The 23,478-nt window shown below is 49.2% G+C and overlaps 1 protein-coding gene across 12 annotated transcripts in view; it reads left to right on the top strand.

Moving 5' to 3' along the window:
* Window positions 1-9,923: 9,923 nt before the first annotated feature.
* Window positions 9,924-23,478, top strand: part of CTIF (cap binding complex dependent translation initiation factor) — a 303,940-nt gene continuing 290,385 nt past the window's right edge. Inside the window, exon 1 of one of the 12 annotated variants that reach the window (XM_082416539.1) lies at window positions 9,924-10,237. Coding sequence is in view for 1 of the 12 variants with exons in the window: in XM_082416541.1 (XP_082272667.1) it covers window positions 16,869-16,943 (75 nt within the window). In the remaining 11 variants the exon portion in view is untranslated. Of the gene's footprint in view, window positions 10,238-10,836; window positions 10,915-11,003; window positions 11,191-11,333; window positions 11,355-16,137; window positions 16,944-23,478 lie in introns of those variants that run through there. The other 11 variants (XM_082416540.1, XM_082416537.1, XM_082416530.1 and 8 more) reach the window with 11 other exon arrangements.

The following is a 23,478-nucleotide window of genomic DNA, read 5'->3' as shown; positions in this document are numbered from 1 at the left end:
GGAGATTATAACTGCACATTTGGTTATATTCAATCTCTCTTTATTTCTTTAATATCATTATTGCCTTCATTATTTTTTGTCATCATCATCAGGAAAGGCATTACAAAGAAACAAAATAAAAGAACTGCATTACTAGAGGTTGTCCTGTTAATCCCTAAGCAGCCCTTGTTCTGTGTTGAGGGATATTGGTTCTGTTTCTCTGGAGAACCCTAATACAAGGGGCTACCATGTGCTATGTACTCAGTGTCAGCTATTATAATTGCTATTAGTAGAAGTGTTATTAAGTAGTGAGGTTAGACAGGTCCTCTCTTTAATAAAAAATTATTATTACCACCTCCACCCATTACCATGGTCACTATAGAAAAATAAAACCAATAAAGGTCGGCAAGGATGTGGAGAAATTGGAACCCCCGTGCATTGTTGGTGGAAAAGTAAAATGGTACAGCTATTATGGAAAACAGTATGGTGGTTTCTCAAGAAACTAAAAAAAGAACTACCATCTGATCCAGCAATTTCACTCCTGGGTATATGCCCTAAAGAACTGAAAGCAAGATCTTGAGATATTTGCACACACAGGTTCATTGAAGCATTACTCACAACAGCCAAGAGGTGGAAGCAGCCCAGATGTCCATCGACAGATGAATGAATAAAGAAAATGTGGTATACACGTAGAAGGGAATATTATTCAGCCTTAAAAAACAAGGAAATTCTGACATACATGAACCTTGAGGACATCATGCCAAGTGAAAAAAGCTGGCCACAAAAGAACAAATACTGTGTCATTTCACTTACGTGAGGCCCCTAGAGAAGTTAAACTCATGGAGACAAAAAGGAGAATGGTGGTTGCCAGGGGCTAGGAGGAGGAGAGAATGGAGAGTTCTTGTTTAAGGGGTACAGAATTTCGGTTTTGCAAAAGGAAGAGTTCTGTGGATGGATGGTGGTGATGGTAGCACAACAATATGAATGTATTTAGTGCCACTGACTTGTACACATAAACATAGTTAAGACAGTAAATTTATATTATATGTATTTCACCACGATTTTTTAAGATTTAAAAATTTGAGAAAAAAAACCCTATCATTCCAAGATTGGAGGCTTTCTAGGTGTAGGAAATGGGATCATACCAGGTGGCAGGAGACTGTAGGGAAAGGAGAAGTGACAGTGGGGACAAGCTGTTCTCTAGTGGAAGTGAACGCCTGCCATAACTGACAGGTGGACCACTCAGGACGTGCTCAAGTTTCACAAGCATCCCTGGAGCTAATTCTACGGCCGAGTAGCCTCATGAAGCACAGCATAGGTTAAGACCTGCATCTGGATAACTACAGCTTTCAGACCCAGGCCCTGCCCATGAAGCTGGTATTCAAAAATTATAACTCAGTCGATAGCAGAAGAGTTCACTGGTGCTGGCTTAGTAATTAAATTACAAGGTGATTATTAGTCTGCTCAGGCAAAAAGATTACATCTGAATCCGAGTACTTAAAGTAGCTGCGGACTAAAACTCCTCCCAGGGAAAAAAAAAACAAACCTGTAACTAGATTAATGCCATTTTCTCCCAATTATAGATGCCCTCCAGTGACTATAAGGTTGTTATGGCAACATGCCCACCGAAGGGGTATGTCTGATAAGGCCTGAAATCAGGTATAGCAGGAAGGGAGTGTTGCGCATCTTATCTCTGCATCAGACCAAAACTGTTTTCTGGGATGGGGTCCAGGAGAACTGTCACTAGGCTGTTCTTGTCTCTTCTGCGGCTTATCCGAGGTTCCAGGATGGTGGGCCACCCCTGCTGCTGCCCTTTAGGGAGAAGCGTAGCCCCAGCATCTCTCCACACTTCTCCCTTCTCCTGGGATGGCCTCCATTCAACATCAACCAACCGGCATCTTTCCTTGTTTACCTGAAAAATCTCCCCTGCCGCCTCCTCCAGTCAGGCTTCCATGACCAACTGGCCGCTCAGTGGTCTCTAGACCAGATTCAATTCAATTGCTTAGCTCTGTACATCTCGGTTTGTAAAGAAATTCATCAAAAAATACAGCAGAGCCCTTTTGGTTTAAGATGGCACAAAATAAATTTAAGGGCTTCTTACACCCTTTATTCAAGTACCAAACCTGATCAAAACCAGTCAATGTTGTGAATCACACTAATACCATTGACGCATTCCAGAAAAGTTGCTGGCAAAGCAAAATTTTGTCAATCAGATCTGATGTTGAATGTACAAGATGAGCTGCTATTTAAAGAAATTATGGTTACTCCTTTTGTAAAAAGGATAATCATCTCATAAAGTATCTTTTGTGTAAACCCCTATCTTCATATACAAGGTGCATTTTAGAATTTAAAAAGCTGTCTCAAGTCCTTTTTGGAAAGAGTGGAGTATAAACAAATTTGATCATCAATATTGTCAAAATGGAAAAAGAGGCGGAGTGTGCATATTTGTGTCTGCATGTGGGTGAGGGAGGGACAGGATGTCAGCCCCTAGAGCACCCGAAGGTCTGTTCCTTATCCCCCAGGTTCTGCTGAACCAGCAGAGGTTGTGCTGAAGGTGCCAATGAAGGTTACTGGGACCTCGGCTCAGGTCGGACTGGACTCACTGGGCCTGGGACTGCGGCATGTTCCACTGTGCCTGAATTAGCACTCAGAAACAAAATCTAACCTCACTCTCCTGGGCCATAGAAAAAAGTCCAGATTGCTCAGATTTTCGTTCAAGGTCCCACGCAGCCTATCCCCAGTAAAAAAAACAAAAAACAAAAAACAAGAATAACACCCCCCAAAAAAACCTAGCCTTAATTGAGCCCTTACAATGTGCTCAGTGCTTCATAGACGTGAGCTCCTTTAATCCTCGTGATAACTTACCAAGGAACGCTCTATTATTTTTCCGATTTATAGAGGACATAGGAGCTCAGAGTGCTTAAGTTGCCCAAGGCTGACACCTGGTTATGAAAGGTGATGGCAAGATTCATATTCTGGTCTGTGTACATCCTGAGTCCAGGCTCAAACCAGCTCCACAGTACTGCCTTTCTGGACTTAGTGCCTCCTTCTACTCTTTGCTCACCCTCACCCTTCCACTTGCTAATTCCCACTTATAAGCTCCTGCTGTCCACCCACGGGACAGCCACCTTCCTATCCCCTTTCCATGCAAATCACACTCGGCCCTCAAAGCCTGGCTCGGGCCCCACTTTTCCTGTAAAACTTTCCCTGCCACTCAGGTCTCAAGACTCCCCTTCCTCTGAACAATCACTCCCTCTGTGTTGTACATCGGGCATGTTTTGGATTTTAGTCTTACACTGCCATGTCTGCTTAAAATGTGTCTGTCTTTTCTTCTGACCTAAACTGTGAGGTCCTATAAGCATAGATGGATGCCCATTTTTGTGTGTACTTATCACTCACGATATCTAACTTAGAGCAAACGCATTGTATGTACTCAGTAAACACTAGGGTAAAAAAAGAGGCCATTTAAGTGATTTTTCAAATGGTGTCTCTAAAGACTTTTCAACGACATAGAAATGTGTGTTTTTAATTTTATTAAGTGACTTAGCTGGATGAATAATGCATAAGTAATGCTATCCCAACTATTATGTGTAATAAATCACTGGTTTAAAACACAAAAAATAAAAACTACTAGGGTAATAAATAAGTCAGGAAAGCAATGAAAACTCACTAAGTTTTAGCTGACTGCCTCTTCATTATTTCCTGAAATCACCGTATTATTAGCAAATTGGGGAACATGACAAACATTCCACATCCAGGGTATGGTATGTGGGCCCCAGGTATGCGTATCCCAAAACAAGCCACTGGGGTGCCAGAAGAAAATATTATGATATTTACTGATGGTCACCTTCATGTTAAATTTATGCAAAAAATAAGCTTCCCTAAGAGCAAAAGGACTTTTGAATCATGACTTCGTAAAAATTTTAAAATGATTTAAAAATGTTTGTTTCATCTTTAGACCCTCATTTAAAATGCCTATTTTATGTCAATTATATCTCAATCAAACTGAAAGAAAAAATAAAATATCTATTTGGGAAAATATAATAGATAAAAAATAAATAACAAATAAATGAGAAATATAGAGGCAGATCAAAAAAATTTTTTTGACTGATGAGGCATATGAACAATGATCCTTCTTCTACAGCATAGAATCATTTGGGGCATCAGTTATATACAAACAAATGCACACACATCTCGGAAGTCTCAGTTTAAAAGAAAAAAGCACCTCATTGTAAATGCACCAGTGAGGAAGAAGGATGTTTCCTGCAGCTAGAGGAAAGGTGCTCGCTGGGGACTTGAGAAGGTGGATGCTGATGTTTGGAGATGAGGGGGCGTGGTTAAAACTTGCTGGTTCTGGGCTTCCCTGGTGGCGCAGTGGTTGAGAATCTGCCTGCCAATGCAGGGGACACGGGTTTGAGCCCTGGTCTGGGAAGATCCCACATGCCGCGGAGCAACTAGGCCCATGAGGCACAATTACTGAGCCTGCGGGTCTGGAGTCTGTGCTCCGCAGCAGGAGAGGCCGCGATAGTAAGAGGCCCACGCACCGCGATGAAGAGTGGCCCCCGCTTGCCACAACTGGAGAAAGCCCTCGCACAGAAACGAAGACCCAACACAGGCAAAAATAAAAAGTAATTAATTAATTAATTAAAAAAAACAAAAAAAAGACTTGCTGGTTCTGAGGTCCACAGGACTACCACCTGCTTGCTGGCTGTGCGCCCCTGGGCAAGTTCTGTCACCCCTCCTAGCCTCAGTTCCTTCCACTGCAAAAGTTGCAATGTCGACTATATGAAACAAAGCACAGAAAGTGTTTCGCTTGTTGCCTGGCAAATAGTAATCGTTTGATTAATCTATTCCCTATTTTTCTTGGATAGGGGATTTATTGGCTGTGGAAGGTTCAAGGTCAAGTTATTTTGCAGACATTTCAGAATAAGATTTAGGAGACAAGGATTATCAACTAGTTGAAGAGGGAGACATCTAGGATAGAAAAGGGAAGAGCGTCTTCAGGAGGGGAAATTCCCAGCTACAGGGATCATAATGGTTGTAACTTTCTCTGCACTTCTTCTCTGTCAGGCTGTTTGAGATATGGGTCTTTGGATTACAAAAATCAGAAACCCACTCAGCCCTGCACAGAGTAAAGGGAATTACTATAAGGATACAGAAGTATCAGGAATCAAAGAGAGGTATAGTAAAGCACCCTGTGACTGAGAATCAGAACGTTTGGGACTGAGGCTACTCCACACACCTCTCTCCCTCCCTTTTCCCCCTTCACCCCCCTCCTCTGCCTACTCTTCTTGCGCCTGGCCCACTAAGGCCACAAGCCCCTCCTCCCCCACCTGACTGAGCAGAGTCACCGGTGAGCACAGGTCTCTCAGCCTCTTCCTGAAGATTCTTGCAAAAGGGAATCTGATTGGCTCAGTTCATCTGCTGGAGCCGGGGCCACTTAAGTCCAGGCATAGCCAATAGTCTGGAGTCCCTTGGATCAAGTGTATACCCCTGGCCCAGTAAGCCGGGCCAGCCCTCCCAGGATGAGGGTGGCACAGTTTTTCCAGTTTTTCCAGCCTGAGAAATAATGAAACCTGTCTCTTGCAGATATGTGGAGGTGTTATCTTTGCCCAAGGCCTCATCATGGACAAGGCCATCCATGGATGTGGTGCTCATGCCACTGACCTGTGAGGTCTGACCTTGAACTCTAAAGAAATTGAGGAATGCTTGACTATTCATGGGCTTCACTTACTGTCCTTGAATCTTGTGAGACAAGATCTGCTTGTGTTCTGTTCCCTCATGGATTTCAGGGCTTTGTTAAATGAATATTGCAAACCCTTCCTGATCTGCTGGAATTAAACAGCTTAAAATTCATGCTTTTGGCTACTTAACTTTCAGTTTCTTTTGCCAGCTGGACTATAAACTTCTCAAAGGGAGAACTTCAGGTTTGGAAATAATCTTAGAGATCATAGACCCTCCGATTTTACAGGTGTGGAAACTGAGGCCCAGAGAGAGGAGATGTCACACAGCAGGATGGGGCAGGTGGGGCTTGGAACCTAGTTTCACACACTGAGTTCCCCAAGGTGCCATGCAACGCCTTAGATGTAGCCTGCACCCAATAAACATTTGTTGGTTTATTTCTTATTTAGCTTTTGCTTTTCTCAAGCTCATCATTCTCTATTGGTGCCCCTTCTTCCACCACCAACTTCAACCCTAGAAGATCACTTTCCATCTGCCTTTCAGGTGTTGGTCTTTGGGGTTGTGTAGTGGAAGCTGAGATGAGACAGGGGTGAAACTTAACCTGATTCTATCAAGCCATTATCTCTCCAAGCCAACACCACAGCAGCAGAGCGAAAACACTAGACTGATAACTTCCTTCCCTCTGTGGGGTCACTGGCCACCAAACTGATGCATGATGAACCCACTCTCTAGCTTCCACATAAAGACACGACTTCTGCAATGCCTCCCAGGCCAATGCTACAAAACTGGGATTTAGGTCACTGCTGACCTCCTCCCGATGGGAAGTTATAAGTGAATCTAGTCTCACTTTCCTCCCAGAAGTCTTCTCTGACCATCCCAGCCTGCTAGGAACGTTTTGTTCATTTAACATCACCCTCATGCAGAATAGCACCCCATCAGTTCTTCTGTTATCTCATGGGTGCCAGCTCCTGAAGCGAGCCATTTCTCTGCCCCTGCACTCTGGTGGGCTCCCACTAGGCCTTCAATAAATGCACTGACTGATGGAGGAAAGACTGTCAGGAGTCAGAAGAGGATATGGGAAGAAAAGAGAAATATTTCCTTTTGCTAGTGTCCTTTTTCTTTTCTTTTCTTTTCTTTTTTTTTTTTTTGGCTGTACTGTGCAGCTTGCGGGATCTTAGTTCCCTGACCAGGGATCGAACCCGGGCCACGGCAGTGAAAGCACCAAGGCCTAACCACTGGACCGCCAGGGAATTCCCTCCTTTTGCTAGTATCTTAGGAAAGTATTGATTAGGAAAAGCAACTGCTTAAGACAGAGAGAAACAGTCTGGCTTTTCATTTCTAGGCTATGTGGTAACAAGTCAGGCTTAACTCAAATCTGCCTAATTAACCAATTCCAGTGCCAGCTTATTGACTCTGCATCCAGCAGCTCCTCTGACCCAAGCCTTGCAAGTGGGGCATAAGATCAACTGCAGGGAAGGAAGGCCACCACATGAGGGGCCAATGAAGCCCCAGGCCTCCCACACTGGGAAAGCCACAGTTTCTAGTCTGAGTGACTCACAGAGTCTTCCTCTCAAAGACCCCCATTCCAGCCCGAACTCCCCATCAGCAAAGGCCGTTTCAGAAAGCTCTAGATAAGAGGACAAACATGTCATAGTTGGAGGAGAGAATGAAAAGATTATCTTATCATCCATTGATGAAGGTGGAATAGACTGAAGGTAAAGCAGAGAGCCAGGCTCTGGGATGTGGAAAGCAGGAGGTAAGTGTTGCTAGGTGGGAAGAAGGAACGCGGGAGCCTGGGGACACTGTCCAGAGAAGGGGCTTTGGGTGCACACACAAGGGGGTCCTGGGGCAGCAGGGTGGGGAGGGGGAGAGCGTAACCACTATGTCAGCTGGGGAGGGTTAGGAGCGCTGAGCCCGCGGGCGGTGAGGCCTAAAATCGGGTGAAGGTTCCTTGAAGACAACCCTAACCTACTTCACACTTGAAGATGAGTCGTCCGCAGGAATCCTCCCTGCAGCACCCGCTCTGCTGGCCTACCTGCAGAAAAAAAAAATTCAGGGATCACTCTCCTGGCCCAGAAAGACCCTGGGACAGGGAAAGGAATGACCATCACCAAGAGTTGCTGTGTGACGAGGAGCCAGTTTAAATGCATTTTCACCGTTGGTTCTCACAAGGCCAAGAAAGGTTGTTGAATAAGCTGCCCAAGTCACTCATTTGGAGGTTAAGTGAACAGCCCAAGGTCACAGATCCAGGAAATGTCACGCCTGGGATTCAAGCTGAGGGTTCAGGCTGACTCTTGAGTCTGTGCTGTCACCACTGGCCCTGTCACTGCAGGCACAGCCCCCAAACAGAGGCATGTACTCTCCACGGATGTTTTGCACTCTGCAGGTTGCTCAGCCTTTCCTCACCTCTGGGGCTGGATCCTGTTCTCACCTCTGGGGGTGTGATTTAAAGCAAAGCCAAAACCAAGACCCAGACAATTCCATTCTTGTTCCTTTGCAGGTAGTGTGCATATCACACAATGTGCAAAACAGCATTGACAACAAAAGGTAGGTAAATGGGAATTTGCTGAGTGGATAGACTCCGGGACTATTAGTCCGTATTTCGTAAATCCAGGAAATCATCCAGATGTTAAAGCGCAAAAATAACTGCTGAGCCAGTGAGGCATAAATGCTAAGAGGGACAAACCAGTAGGAAGAGTCAGGTGTGCTTAAACACGTTCCTTTGCCGGGGGGTACTGGGCCTGGCACCCAGACAACTGGCTTCTGGTAGCCACTCTGCCTCTTATGAACGCGCAACTATGGGCCTGCCGCCTCCCTCTAGAAGGGAGGGGATGACACTCCTCCACGTCCTTTGGTACAAGAGTCAAAAGAGCTGCTCTACTGGGTGTGACTGCGGATGCTGCTTCGCTTTCCTTCCACCGCGGCTTGGCACATGCTGAGCTTCAAGTCAGGAAGACATGCTCTCTGCTCTGAAAGAAATCCCACCCCTCTTTCAAGGCCCACTGCAAGGCCCATCTCTGCTGAAAAGCCATCCCAGGCTCCTTCTGCCCTCTAGACCCACCCTTCATCCCTGACCCACCCGCATTTTGGGTCCTTCCTTCTGCCCTGTCAAATTACTGGGACTTTCAGAATTTGCTCTCTTATCTCTCATCTCGAGCCTTTGTACCCTGCAGACTTAGTCAGAGGTCTACCCTTCCCTTTGCCTTTGTTAAAAATGTTAGTAATTCTTACCTAAAGTACTACCTCCTCCAGGAAGCCTTCCCTCATCCTCTCCTACCCCTATCCACCCTCCATCCTGGTTGGCTGCTCCTCCTGAGGGTTCCGTAGCACTTTGTGCCTATGCCTATGTTAAGTGTGGACTTATCCCCTATACTTTCATTGACTGTGGTCCTTACAAGAGACTTTGACCTCCTTGAGGGTCTCACCTGTCTTGGCATTCCCAGACATGTCCCATCTGTGGAAAGTGCTCACCAAATGTTATATGAATTAATAAATGATTTTCTTCGCAGTTATACCGAGTCACACAGTTCCTTCCGTGAGTTTATAACCCCCTTGCTTGGAGGGTGTACAGCATCATATATTTCTCCAGAAGGCTTCTCTGTGCTAAGTGCAGTGCCTAGCACCTAGTAGGCACTTGGAAAACGCTGGTGATTTGGTTAAGTGATTACTGAATTATACATTGCATTGAATTCTCCCAGTCACCAAGTCCCCAGCCTTAGCCTTTAGCATGGCCAATGGAAAATTAATTGGTTGCAAAGTGCACATCTAATTACAACATCCCGCCCCTGCCACAGAGATGTTCAAATGTTAATTATAACATATGCATCTCAATAACAGACGTTAGCATTTAATACAGCGTTAATAACTGGACTTGGGCCGCCTAGTGCGTACACAAAGCTCCCTTTTATCTGCCATTAGGACGGACTTAGCACTTAAAGCAAGGAAGTCCTCATCCTTAAAGCCGTCCTGTCCCTAAAATCAAATGTTTCCCTCCAAGCCTGGATCTCGCCTAAGCCCCCAATTCTCCCCACGCGGAGGTCCCCAACCAGGGCTGCGCCAGCACGTTGCGGGGAGGGGAACGGGCGTTGGGCGTTGGGTTTCGGCGTGGCCAGACAGGCTGTCTCTGCTGCTCAGGCACATCCCCGGCGTCCCGGCGGCGCCCCGTTCTCCAGGGCCCGCCATCCCGGTAAAGAAAGGCGAACTACATTACCCATCAGGCCTCCCGCCGCCTTCTTTCCTTTCAAGTCGTTGCACGTGGCCGGAGGGGAGGGCGGGGTCTGGACGTCACTCTCCTACATTCTCTTTCCCTGTGTCAGAGCGGGGATCATTTTTTTTTTTTTTTCGTTCCTCTACTCCCTCTCCCCCACCCGCCCCTCCCTCCCTCTTTCCCTCCCCTCCCTCCCTCCCCTGTCGGCTGGGTTTGTGCGCTGGGGCGCCGGAGGCCCTCCGCAGCCGGGACGCGCGGAACTCGAGGCTGGAGTCGGCTCTCCCGAGCCTCCTCCCTCCCTTCTCCTTCCCTGCCCCCTTCCCCCACCCCCCGACTAGGGCTCGGAGCGGCGGCCAGAGGAACCCCGAGGTGAGCATCCCCCCGTCCGCCCCCCTCTTTTAGTCATCTCTGATTGCCGATCGATTCGGGGACCCGCGAGGAGGGCTGCGTGACGTGTGCGTGCTTATAGATAAATCCGGGAAAACCGACCCAAACAATTAGCCCCCTTCCCCCCTCCCTGCGCCTGGGGCAGCCAGGAGTCGGCGCCCATCCACCTTCCCCGCCTCTGTCGAGGACCGCACTCCACGATCTCGCCCCCTCCCGAGGTTTGCCCCTTCCCTGCCGGGTTCCCCGCCGGTAGGGGAGCCGTAGCTCTGGAGCTCCAGTGAGGAGGGGGGTTCTTGGGGGGCGCACGGCTGGAGCCCGGCTCGCGTTGGAGCCGCGCGGTGTAGCCGCTGTCATGTGCCAGATTCCGACCCGGGGGGAGGAAGAGAGCGAGCTTGATTCCTCTCTTTTGTTTTGAAGCCCGCATTTGCTGCATCAAGCAGTTGGTTTAGTACCGGCCAAACTTGCAGCTGTTCTGACCGTGCTCCGCTGAGGTAGGGTGACGGCTCCCGGAGGGACCCCGAGAGAGTATCTCCACGCCGCCCCTCCCTCCTCTGGTGACTGATTGTGTCTGTGGCGGCCGCGTGTGTGTGTGCGCGCCCGTCCCCGCGGGCGCGGGGATGTCTGTCGTCTAGACAGGCTGCACCCTCCCTCCGTCCACGGTGAGCCGGCGGGCCGCGGGGGGCGCGGGGGATGGGAGCAGAGGAGGAACACGAATCGGTAGATCCACTGAGGTCGCGGCTTTGGACATTCCCCACGGCGGTGATTCTGTTGGCCTTTAAAAAAATTATTATTATTATTCATTCCTGTCGCCGCGGTGTAATTGGGCCTGGGGAACGGATCCGTCCGGCGGAGCCAGGGTTAAGTTGACAGGCTCTGAAAAGCCACCTCGCAGTGGCTGGTGACCCGGGTTCCGGCTCGGGTCCTTCAGCGAGCAGGTGACTGTCCCGGACGCTGGCCGTGGTGGGGGGGAGTGGGGGTGGGCGGCGGGCAGGGGGGGCGGTGGCTTGTCTGCGGCGGAGCTGTGCTGCCCCTGAGGGCCGGGTGCTGGAGCCTGGGTGCATCTGAGGGAGGCGTCCCGGGGACCGCGCATCTGAGTTGGGTACGTCTCTCCATTGACGTTAAATGACAGTCGGGAGTCTGAGCCCCTCCTGTGGGCGGCGTTGGCTGTTTGGTTTCGTGGAGTTTTCAGGGTTGGGGTTTGGGGGCAGGTGTGAACAGAGAGGGGGTTGCGGCGTGTAAAGGGGAGGGGTGGCTGGCGGCGCGGTGTGCATCCCCACCCGGGGGGTGAGGCGTCGCCTCCCGCGCCCTGCTGTTCGTGTGTGTACACACCGCTCTGGCGTGTGTGGGGGGGCGGGGACCGCAGACCGCGGCGTCGTGGGGACGCGCTTGGGCCCAGATCGCCTGGGGTATCGGTCCCGCCAGGGCTCGTAGTGGTGTGTGTGTCCGCGCTCGCGCCAGGGTTACTTGGAGAGGGGGGTTGTGCGGCTGGGGGCCCGGGGAGACCCTGGGGTTGCGTAACGCTCCCTTCGCGTCCCCGACGCCCCCCTGACCCGGCAGACTGTCCACCTACTCGGTGGCGCCGGGGGCTGGTCTGGCTGGGCCTGGAGGAGCCGCGGGCGCTCGCGCGTTGCCCCCCCCACGCCCCTCGGTTGACCCTTGGCCGGGGGCGCTCTGTGGGTGCCCGTGCCCGCGCCTGCCGCTGCCTTCGCAGATCCTGGAGAGAATTAGCGCGCTCTGCGCACCCCCTCCCAATTTTTCGACCTGGAGATAGTGGGGGCCAAAGGCTGTCCGGCCTGACCGGCCCCGGGCCCAGCCCCGCGCTTCCTCCTGAGCCGCTGCCGGGTGCCCAGCCGGCCGCATGCCTTTGCCGGCTCTGTCCGCTCGGCGCTGGGTCTCTGCGGCCGGGGATTATCTCCCAGGCTAGGGGCCCGCGCGCAAAGGGAGGAAGCCGCTGGAGCTGCGGGCTCCGCGGCGGCTGGAGGCTCCCGATGGCGAAAGTGACACAGCACGAGCGCCGCTGCCCGCCCGAGCTGGAGGAGAGAGGAAGGAGCCGCCCAGAGGGCGGGGAGGGGCCGCAGGCTGTCCGGCCTGTTTCCTCCCGTCCAGCTCCGAGTCTGGGCCGTAAACCTCAGGGATCCCGGCTACGAGCATGCTGGGACCGCGCGAGAAAATTGCCTGGCGTGCGAGAAAACCCAATCATAGTGGAACAGAACGCACCGAGCAGACGTTAGAAGATGTCCAGTCCCTCACAGGATACACTCCCTTAGAGTATTTGAAACAGGATTCGATTTACACACAGATCAACTCATCTGCTGTGTTAAGTGTCTGTCTTGGATAATGTGCGCTTGGAGCAGTAATTTTGTAATGCATTCTGGGATACAGTGTCATCAGTCATTAACAGATTGCTAGAATAACAATATGTTTGTATGACTTTACTGAGCAGTCCCCCACCCCATCATCGCATTTATTAAGACGGTCCCATGAGCTAGGGGGATATTAACCCCATTTTACAGAATAGCACATTGAGGCTCAAAAACTGACGTGACTTGCCTGAGGCCTTTCTGTGATTTCACTTCTCAGACTATGGCTTTTAATTTAAATAGTGACCACCTTTTTTTTTTTTTTTTAAAAGTGTAGGTCTTGGCACCTCAGGAAATACTGAACCCAAGAAAAGGAGTAAATTATGGTATTTATTCTTTGTCAAAAAACACTTGGTTTGCTACCAGTCCTAATGAGAATAAGTATTAAAAAACAGAAGTCTGCATTGCTGTTATCACTCATCTGATAATTTACTGTTGGTGAATGATCGTCAGCTTTGATACATGCAGTATGTATACCTGCATGTAATAAATACATATGGATATATGTTTCTGCAACACATGCCTGTGTTCATATGGGTGTGTTCTTGGGGTCTTTATTGAATCTAAGGTTTATTCTTTACTTACTGGTTCCAAAACCATGGGTTTAAAGTATAGCTCCTGAGAAACCACCCAGGAACCTGCCCCCTCCATCTCCAGGGATGGGGAAGCCTTGAAAAGAACAAAGAGCTCCTACATAACTGTATGTATTTCTCAGAGTTCGCACACATGAAGGTTCTCAGACACAGCCTGGAGGGTTATTAGGTTTGGTCAGATAATCAGCTATTCATTCACAAATATGTATTGAACACCAACATGTTTGTGTATGTTGAAGTACATACAAAGAATGTTTAACATAGTGGCCCTGCTTGGCAAAAACATCTTCTAGCTGTAGAGATACATGTAAGATTTTAAGTCCAGCAAATGTTTGTTGAGCACCTTCCGTAGGCTAGATACTCTGCTGTGTTTGGGGCACACAAAGATAGGATAGCAGAAACAGCTAATTTGCAGTGCAAAAAATGGATGATTCAGAGCCTGCAGGAGGGAACAAATCATAAATATTTTAAAGCACTCGCCCTGGGACTTAGTCAATTTCACATATGTTGGTTGCAAGGGACTCATAATGCCAGTCCCTGTGCTACAGCAAATGCAGAAGGAAGCAACAGAGGAAGAAGAGCCTTGTTCCTCTGAACTTCAAACTGTTTGGAACCTCCCAGGTGAGCCCTGGAGGTCTGTCCTTCTGTAGAAGTTAGGCAGCTCGTGGGAGATGACCCTGAAGCCAACCAACAGGTTAGTCTGCTGAGCAATGAGGAACTGACAAGTTGTTCTCTGTGCTCCTGCCCCAGCTCTGCTGGACAGTGATGGGCTGTGATAGGCTGTCTTCAGTGGCTTTGATCAAGGTCTCAGTCAGGCCTTGCCTGAGTTTAGTAGTTTCTGTCTCACAGGTCTATGGATATGTTCTAATATGAGTCTACTTTTTAATCTATTCATTCTCCAACTCACTTCCCGGGTCCTTGACACTGTTTTCCAATTTCATGTCAGTTTTGGGGTCCACTGCCCTTGTTTTTTTTTTTTTTTTAAATAAATTTCATTTATTTATTTATTTTTGGCTGTGTTGGGTCTTCGTTGCTACGTGCGGGCTTTCTCTAGTTGTGGCGAGTGGGGGCTACTCTTTGTTGCAGTGCGCGGGCTTCTTGTTGAGGTGGCTTCTCTTGTTGCGGAGTACGGGCTCTAGGTGCGCAGGTTTCAGTAGTTGTGGCGCATGGGCTCAGTTGCTCCGCGGCATGTGGGATCTTCCCGGACCAGGGCTCGAACCCATGTCCCCTGCATTCACTGCCCTTGTTTTAAGGTTCTGTTGTTTGCAGTTCACATGATGAAGGAGGAAGCAGGAGGTGGTGGTTAGGATGGGGAGAGAATCCTGAGCCCAGAGAAAGAACAGGAGGTACAAAACAGACGGGCAAATTGCAGTTTTGGGCAATTCTCCAAACCTGATGGCATTTCTGCATAGCTTACCCAATAATGTGACAGCCCCTTTTGGTGTTCTCTTTGAGGGGGATCCTCTACCTCTGGGCCTCACTGCTGACTCGCTGGTCACCTGAGCTCAGCTGCTAACATTCAGGCTTTGCTCTTGTGCCCTACTGCCTCTTCCTGCATGCAGTTTAACTTAGGGCACTGCTGTGATGGTGGTCTTCTCTCAGAATTACCCCCATGCTGACTATTGACAGCTGCCTGTTGTTTCTGAATTAATCCCCGGCCAGAGCTGTGGTTCAGAACAGAGTGAGAACAGACACACCCTCAAATCTAGGCACCCAGAGCTGGGAAGGGCCTTGTTGATGAGCTGAAGACCCTAAGGCCCGGAGAGGTGAAATGACTTGCCCAAAGTCACAGGGAGCCCTTGGCAGAGTGGAACATGAACTTCTAAAATTTGAGGCCTTATTTAATCTTCTTTCTCTGTATTGTGATGCTTCCTGAAACAAAGTGGGGTTCTTACTTCCCAAAGAGCGAAAACTCTGCATCTTTTTTTTTTTCCCCCTTTGGTTCCAGGAAAGGCCTAGGAATTCATCTTTTAGTCTTGAGATTGCTTTCCTTCAAGCCTGGCCTTCATTGCCCTATCTTTCATCTTTGGCCCCCAGGAATCTGGATGAGAGCATATATTTGGGAGAGAGGTCTATGCTTGGGGCCTTCCAATGCTCTTAAGTTTGGTCTGTGGCTTTCCCTTTCGATGGCAGTGTCCTCAGGAACCTCCTGAAAGTGTTTGCAAAGCTGTTATGTACATGCATTTTTCTATGAGGAGGATCCACATATTTCATTTGATTCTTACCTGACTCAAGTAAGGAGAAGAACTACTGGGGGTGGGGGGTAGTGGAGTTGGATAGGGGGTTGGTTGGCACTGGAGACTAGCATAATACCTTACACCTGATTTGACTTTGCAGTTTATGAACTATTTCACACAAATTATTTCATCTGCTTTTTATAATAGCCCTTTGAGGCTGTTGTTGTTATTCCCATTTTGCAGATGGGGAAACTGAGCCTCCATGGTTAGTGCCATGCCGCAGTCACAAGTAAGTAGTAGAGCAGGGATCTGACCCCAAGTCTTCAGTTTTCAAATCTGGTGTCCTGAGTTGACGTGGTCCACCACGGCACATCATCATTACACTTTTATGAGTGGTGGACCTCGAACTTTTTGGAGCTTCTTCTTTTTTTTCTTTTTTTTTTTTTTGGAGCTCCTTCTTCATGATATCCACTGCTGGCTTATGTCCAACCATGGAGCCAGACCTAAGTGCTAACTTACCCGGGGGTGGGATGGATAAATTACGGGAGGCAGTTATCATAACAGTGATATGTGGACTGGGGCCAGTTTGGGATGATTTCATGAAAGAGGTGAATTTGAGGGTAGGTCTGGGGTTGTGGCAGACCTGGCAGAGGTTTTCAGCTGGGACCATGGCCCAAAAAGGGTGAAGGGGAAATTGTGCGTGCTTGGTCCTGGGTGGAGCTGACCAAGGAGGTTGGGTGGACCCTGCAGTCAGACGGGGCTCCTATTAGTGACTGGGATCTTTCTCTGGCCAGCTCTGTGCTACGCCCTGGGGCTGCAACCGAGAACAGGCACAGCCCTCCTGCCTTCAAAGAACCCACTGTCTCGAGGGAGAGGCAGACTCTTAAACAGTTAAATTCAGCATGTGTGGTGAGCACAGTGGTGGAGAAAGTTGCCTTCCAGACAAAGGCCACCTGTTCTAGCCTCAGAGATCAGAGAGGGCTTCCTAAGGGAGATGATGCAGGAGCTGAATCTGAATGTATGAAAAGGAATTAGCCAGGAGAAGAGACAGGAGAAGGACCTTCAGGGGGAGGGAATGTGGGCGCAAAGGCGTAGAGGCCCGAGGCTGCCTGGTGGAGGAAGGGACTGCTGCAGGGAAGTCAAGCACAAGGCCGAGAGGCATACAGAGCCCCGCTCGGAGGAGCTTGTGAGCCTGGCTGAGGACGTCGCATTTCGGCATGGAGGACAGGGCTTTAAGCAGAGTCAAGGCACTCGGCCGTGGGCCAGAAGGGAGCATGACCGGGAGCCAGGAAGCTGCTGGGCTGATGAGGCAACAACGAGCTCCGTGCAGTATTCAGGTCCCAGGGGATGAGACATATGCGGAGGAGGGAAGGCCACGTATTAAAAACGTTTGGGGAGTAAAGTCGGCCGTGATTGCTTAGCTTTGGGGGATAAGGGAGGAGTCCCAGTGACTCCCAGGTTTCTGGCCTTGTGGACTCAGTGGATGGCGGCCTTTACTGGGCAGTGCCCTTCTGGTGGCTGGAGCAGGTCTGCTCTGGTGGGGGTGAGAAGGATTGTGGTGAGTTTAATGTTAGCCGTGGTGAGTTTGAATTGCTGGTAGGATAGTCCAGTGGAGCTGTCTTCCAGACAATACAGCGTGCATGGTAGAAGCCTGGGGAGGAGATGTGGGCAGGAGCTACAGTTCTGGGAGTGGGGAATGGTCTGCTGCTGAACGTGACTGCCGTGGGGACTGCTGTAGACAATAAGAAGACCTCTTCCTCCCATTGTCAGAGAATCCTTTGTCACGCTGGGCCGCTGTCGTCAGGGAAGCCAGGCGGGGATGCTGTGTCATGCTGGAGGCCCAGCTGGCAGAATCCAGCGACAGCCAAGAGCGCGCTTCAGCTGGAAGCCTTAGAGTGAGTTAGGGGAGAGGCCTTGTCATTTTTAACATCCCTGGTTGGCAGAGCCCTTCCCAGGCCCTCAGGGCGTAAGTAAAGGGCAGGGGAGACCTGGACTTCTGCCCAGAAGAAGGCAGTCTAGTTGGGAGACAAGATGTGGACATATGAAACCACTAAAAATCTGTAATAACCTGGGCAAATAGTGGGCTGCACATTAAATGGAAGAGGCCTGCTGGTACTTCTCTTCCTGCCATGCCGCATTTTTACAGGGCTGCTGTGTTTTGGGCAGAGTGCCAATCTTTTCATTTTTGAATGCTCGGACCTACATAGCAGGTGTTCATCCTACGTATCTGGATCTTCAGGGATGTGGCCAGAGTTTGTTGTTTGGGGTGTGGGGTGAGGTCAGCCAGAGAAGGTTCCCGTGAACAAGTCCAAAGAGGGGATTCCAACACTGATTTGGAATATTTTTAGTACCATAGTGGAGTAAAAATCTCGAAAACCTTCCAACTACCAAGCACCTAGAAATGCTGTATGAAATATAACTAGCATCCTTTCAAAGAAGGGCTGAACTCCTCGAATGTAAGAGAAATCCCCAGGGAACTCAAAAGTGAGCGAGGACAGTAAGCTTGCACTGACGCTAGGCCAGGCCTGGGGGTGGGTTTGGCTGCGGGCGTGTTGAGGGGTCTCAGAACCAAAGGCAGCTGAGCCCTTAACAATGCCTCCTCCAGGGTCCGAGGTGAGACTGGGAGTTGGCATGGAGGGCCCTGCCTGAAACGGGCCCCTGCAAAGGTGTGCAGGCTTGGAGAGAGGATGGAATAGACGTCCGCCCAGTGGCATGGAAGCAGGAGAGGGGGAGCTTGTCTGTCTTGGCCTGGATTTGGGGTGGGGAAGAATCTTCCCTAGAAACTCGAAACTTCAGGCCTGTTGTGGCCTTGGATGACCACTACATGTGTAGTCCAGAAGTCCCCAGGGAATTAGCACATAAAGCCTTCGGGGGCCAGGGTCTTCCTGCCTGTGGGCTCCAGGATCTCATGAGTGCCGGGAAGATTCTGGGGTTCTTCACCCTTCACTGACTTGGGTCTCCACCTTGGAGAGATGCTGCAGGACCCGGGGAGATGGGGGGTGCTGAGTGAGGAGGAGGAGAAAGAGGCCTTGGCGGGAACCTTTGAAAAGGGCCTTCATGACACTTATACACTGCTGAGGGCGTGTGCATGGCCGTGGAGAAAGGCTGCACCTGCCCGAGGGCTTCATCTCTCAGCAGAAGCCTGCAGACGAGCCTGTCCAGGAAGGTGAGACGTTCTCCCCCGCTGTTGACTCAGGCCAGGTCTTTACAGGCAAGGTTCCTCCTCAGGGTGGCCTGTGCAGATTCCAGCTGCTCCTGGTCCCACCAGACTGTGCGCCGCATCATCTGCCCTAAGCCCAGAGGCTTGAGTTCCTCGCATTTCAAGGAGTTTGTTGTTTGGGGTGTGGGGTGAGGTCAGCCAGCTGTCTCCACCAAGCACTTGCTCAGAGGCTTCCCGTGGCCGGGAGTATGTGGCTTGACGAGGCAGTGCCTTCCCTCGTTAGAAGGCTTTTGCAGCTGGAAGGCCTCCTGTGAGCCTCAGGCACTGCCCGGCTATTTCCCCCCATCGCCCCTTCGGCCATGGGCTGTGGTGAGAGATGCTTTGGACGCCTTTCACCATCTTGCTTGCTTTTGCTGGAAGGGCCTTAATTTGTCAAGCTAAGATTCTGTGAGAATCCAGCCAACTTCCATCCTAACTTCCTTAGCAAAGAGGGAGATTTTGAAGAAGAGATGTAAGGTTTGCTGAGCTGGCTGTGATGCAGAAGTTCTGAGGAGCTTTGGCTCAGTGCTTTTCAGATTCCGACTAGAGAAGCAAGTTCCTTCCTCCAGCACCCAGAATACATTTCAGTTTGTAAGTGAGTGACTCAGGAATCTGATGCAGGGAGCTGACGTTTATTGAGTGTCTGTTAGGTACCGGGTGCAGTGCTAGGTGTTGTTGGTATGTGTTACTAAATAAAAGTAACTTCTGTGAGGGAGAGAGAAAGGGCAGCAGAGCCGTGGATATGCCTTACTGTAGTTGTGACAATTGAGCCCTAAAGTTATTCAGAAAGAATGTGTGTGGTTCCATCCGGGAGTGGGTGGGGCAGGCATTCCCCATGCTGTTCCCTTATAGGGCCTTCCTCTGGGGTAGGCAATGTCATGATCTCACCACGAGCTGAGAACCCACAGGCCTTTGCCGTATTCATGGGTCATTTGCTGAGATACTTACAAGTTTGAATCATGAGATCAAGAAAGTGGCCTGCTGGACAATCCACATCTTGATGTGTCACCAAACAGGATGGTGTTGACAATGACAGTATTTTTCCCAGCATGCAAGGCAGAGCTTGCATGCAAGAGGGAGCTTGTCTGTCTTGGCCTGGATTTGGGGTGGGGAAGAATCTTCCCTGGAAACTTGAAACCTGAGACCTGTTGTGGCTTTGGATGGCCACTACATGTGTGGTCCAGAAGTCCCACTGGTGTCTGTCTACAGTGCCTCGGGCTCTTTGAGGAAGCAAAAGACTTTCCGCTCCTTTGCATTCACAGGTTGGCTGGCATCTGTGGGGTTCATATATTTAACGGGTGCCGTGTTGTGTTATGAGGAGCACGAGTTGCCTTTGTCGCGAGGTTGCATCTGCCAGCTGGATACACGGATGTGCGATCCTGACAGGGCCCAGTGGTGAAGGTCAGGGATTCTGGGAAAGTACCCAGTTTCTCCTCTTCTCGTTCCAAAAATTGTTCTTCACGCTCACATTCTACTGGTTTGCCTCAAACCTTTTACCTTAAGCCTGTTACCTCCGTTAACATTTGGTTTGGTTTAGCGGACATGCATGAGACGCCTGCTGTGGGTCGGAGGCATTCAGACGGACCTGGCAGGGTCCCTACTTCCTGTCTTCATCTTGGTGGGGAAGACAGAATGGCCTCGTTTGTGTGGTGTGGGAAGTACTGGGTAAAGAGAAAGAAAAGTGTGCTGAGGCAGCCAGAAGTAGGATGACTATAATTTTTTGTCCAAATGGAGGCACTTTTGAGAGTGACAGGAAGTGCCATTCATAATCATGCCAGGACACAGGTATAAAGTGGGACTGTCCTGGGCGAATGGGGGCTTATGGCCACATGAGCCAGGGAGGGTGAATGCATGTGCGTCACACCTGACACTGTCATCAGTCCTTTGTACTACAGGATGCACGTAGGCCTAATGGAGGGGAGGGGCTTGGCTGCAAGAGAAACTGGCATCTGTTTCCTGTTTTTCTGGGGCTAGAGAGGAACGCTTTATCTGTAGGGACTGTGGACTAAGAACTCTGATGGGTCTCAGTTTACAGCCACAAGGTTCTATCTTATATCCCACTATGATCTCAGTTTTGGGGTTGGAGATGGAAGCTTGGGGAGATGAAAACCACCTGGTTTGTAAGATGTTATTGGCTACAGGTAAAAGAACACTGGACTAACAGTGGCTTAAAAAACAAGATGTTTGTAGACTTATCTAGCCAGAAGTCTGAATGTAGGGGTTCTAAAGTTGATTAATTCAGTGGGTCAATGATAGTTTTAAGGACTCATTCTAACCTTCCAGGCAACCATTTACAGCACATTGGCCTCTGGCTCAGGCTTGACCCCTCATGGTCACAGCATGGCTCCCACTGCTCCACACATCACATTCTCACGTAACTGTATTGGAAGGCAGGCAGGAAGGTGAGTTTCTCCTTGTGTCTTAAAAAAATTTTTTTTTTCTAATTGAAGTATAGTTGATGTACAATATTATATAAGTTACAGGTATACAATATAGTGATTTACAGTTTTTTTTTCTTTTTTTTTTTTAAACAGAATCTGAATCAGTTGGTTTGGGACTGGGTCTGAGATTCTGCACTTTTTTTTTAAATCTTTATTTATTTATTTATTTATTTATTTATGGCTGTGTTGGGTCTTCATTTCTGTGCGACGGCTTTCTCTAGCTGTGGCAAGTGGGGGCCACTCTTCATCGCGGTGCGCGGGCCTCTCACTATCGCGGCCTCTCTTGTTGCGGAGCACAGGCTCCAGACGCGCAGGCTCAGCAATTGTGGCTCACAGGCCCAGTTGCTCCGCGGCATGTGGGATCTTCCCAGACCAGGGCTCGAACCCGTGACCCCTGCATTGGCAGGCAGATTCTCAACCACTGCGCCACCAGGGAAGCCCTACAATTTTTAAAGTTATTAAAAATATTGGCTATATTCCCCATGTTGTACAATATATCCTTTAATTTGTTTTATACATAATAGTTTGTACCTTTTAATCCCCTGTCCCTATAGTGCCCTTCCCCACTTCCCTCTCTCCACTGGTAACCACTAGTTTGTTCTCTATACCTGTGAGTCTGCTTCTTTTTTGTTATATTCACTGGTTTGCTGTATTTTTTAGATTACAGTATAAGTGATATCATACAGTATTTGTCTTTCCAAGTCCATCCATGTTGCTGAAAGTGGCAAAATTTCATTATTTTTTTATGGCTGAGTAGTATTCCATTGTGTGTGTGTCTGTGTGTGTGTGTGTGTGTATGCCACATCTTCTTTATCCATTCATCTGTTGATGGACACTTAGGTTGCTTCCACATCTTGGCAATTATAAATAATATTGCTATGAACATTGGGGTGCATGTATCTTTTCAAATTAGTGTTTTTGTTTTTTTCAGGTATATAGCCAGGAGTGGAACTGCCGGGTCACATGGTGGTTCTATTTTTAGTTTTTTTGTGAAACCTCCATACCATTTTCCACAGAGGCTGTACCATCCTTGTGTCTTAATGTATCAGGCATGAAAACCTTGCCCAGAATCCCCCTGCTAGAGTTTACTCTCAAGTTCCATTGAAGAGAAATGGGTTGTACCTCACCATGGAGGCTGATAAAACAAGTTTTGGTGTTTTCTGCCTCATCTATAGGAAGAGGGAGAACTGCTTGCGAGGAGGTGGAGAGGGGGATCATGGTTAGGTAAGCAATGATTGTTTACCTCACCAAGTTTCATTGTGATTTTACTTATTCATTTGGGGATGTATCAGCTTTATTGAGATATATTTTTTTAATAAAATAATTTCTTATAATATAATTGAGGTATAAGGAAAACAAACCTACCCCCTGGGCTCTGGCAACTACTCTTCTTTCTTTCACTATAATCCTGCCTTTTCTAGTAATTATTATTTCTTAACCTATAGATAAAATGGGAGTGTAGGACCCTAGGTGTCCCGTAGAGGTCTTTTGTGTGGTCTCAGGTAGATTCTATGTCCCCTTCCCCCAGTGGCCCCTCTGCATTCCGGTCACTGGGGCCAGGTGGAGAAGCCGAGCAGACAGAGTTGTCCAGAGGGAGGGAGAGAGAGGGAACCTATGTTGGTGGTGGCCCTGACAGCAGGACTGGAGATACCTAAGGGGCCGAGGTTCTGGCTGGTCCATGACAGACAGCAGTCACTTGTGCCGGCAGCTGTGGGGTTTGAGGGAGGAAATTGCATCTTAGTGTGGCTTGGACACCTTGGGTCCTGCAGAGTCAGTTCTCCTGCCCCTGCTAATTGAGAACTCTGGCCGTGGGGAATGTAGGCCACGGGAAGATTATGGGGGACACCATCTTCCCCTCCCCAAACCATCATCCCCTTCTATTGATACAAACAAACAGCTCAGGCCAAGGGAAGACCACCCAGTGCCCTGGAGCAAATAAGTCCCCCCTGGGCTCTTCTGTACTCTGCTTGTATGGTCAGTTTTGTCCTCCTCTTCCATCCCAGCCTTTGGTCTGTACATCTTTAGCACACTTAGCCCTTTGCGCCACTCCCATCCTTCCTTGGGTTCTTGCCTGATCTGCTCCCTGAGATCATAAGCACCTTGAAGATCATATCCTGGTCTGAGTCACTTGTGGATTTCCCATAGGGCTAGGGCAGTGCTTGCCACAGGGTCCCTGCTCCAGGAACACAGATCTTTTTTAAAGCAAAATGAGTATTTGTAGAATGAGGGGAGGTACTTGTTCACTTTGGGCATCTCTCCAGATTCCAAACCAGTTCAGTGTGGCACAGCACAGTGCCCTGGATAAGGATTTGTGAGTCTGTACATATTCCTTTCCTAAAGAGGAAGAAAGGTAATCCACCATGCTGTTATGGGTTGAATTGTATCCCCCCTAAAAGTATGTTGTAGTCCTAACCCCCAGGACCTTGGAATGTGACTGTATTTGGAGATGGGGC

The sequence above is a fragment of the Balaenoptera physalus genome, assembly GCF_965194825.1.
Source record: "Balaenoptera physalus genome assembly, chromosome: 12".
Classification (NCBI taxonomy): Eukaryota; Metazoa; Chordata; class Mammalia; order Artiodactyla; family Balaenopteridae; genus Balaenoptera; species Balaenoptera physalus.
The sequence above is the reverse complement of the archived record's forward strand: the minus strand, read 5'-3'. Positions and strand labels throughout refer to the sequence as shown.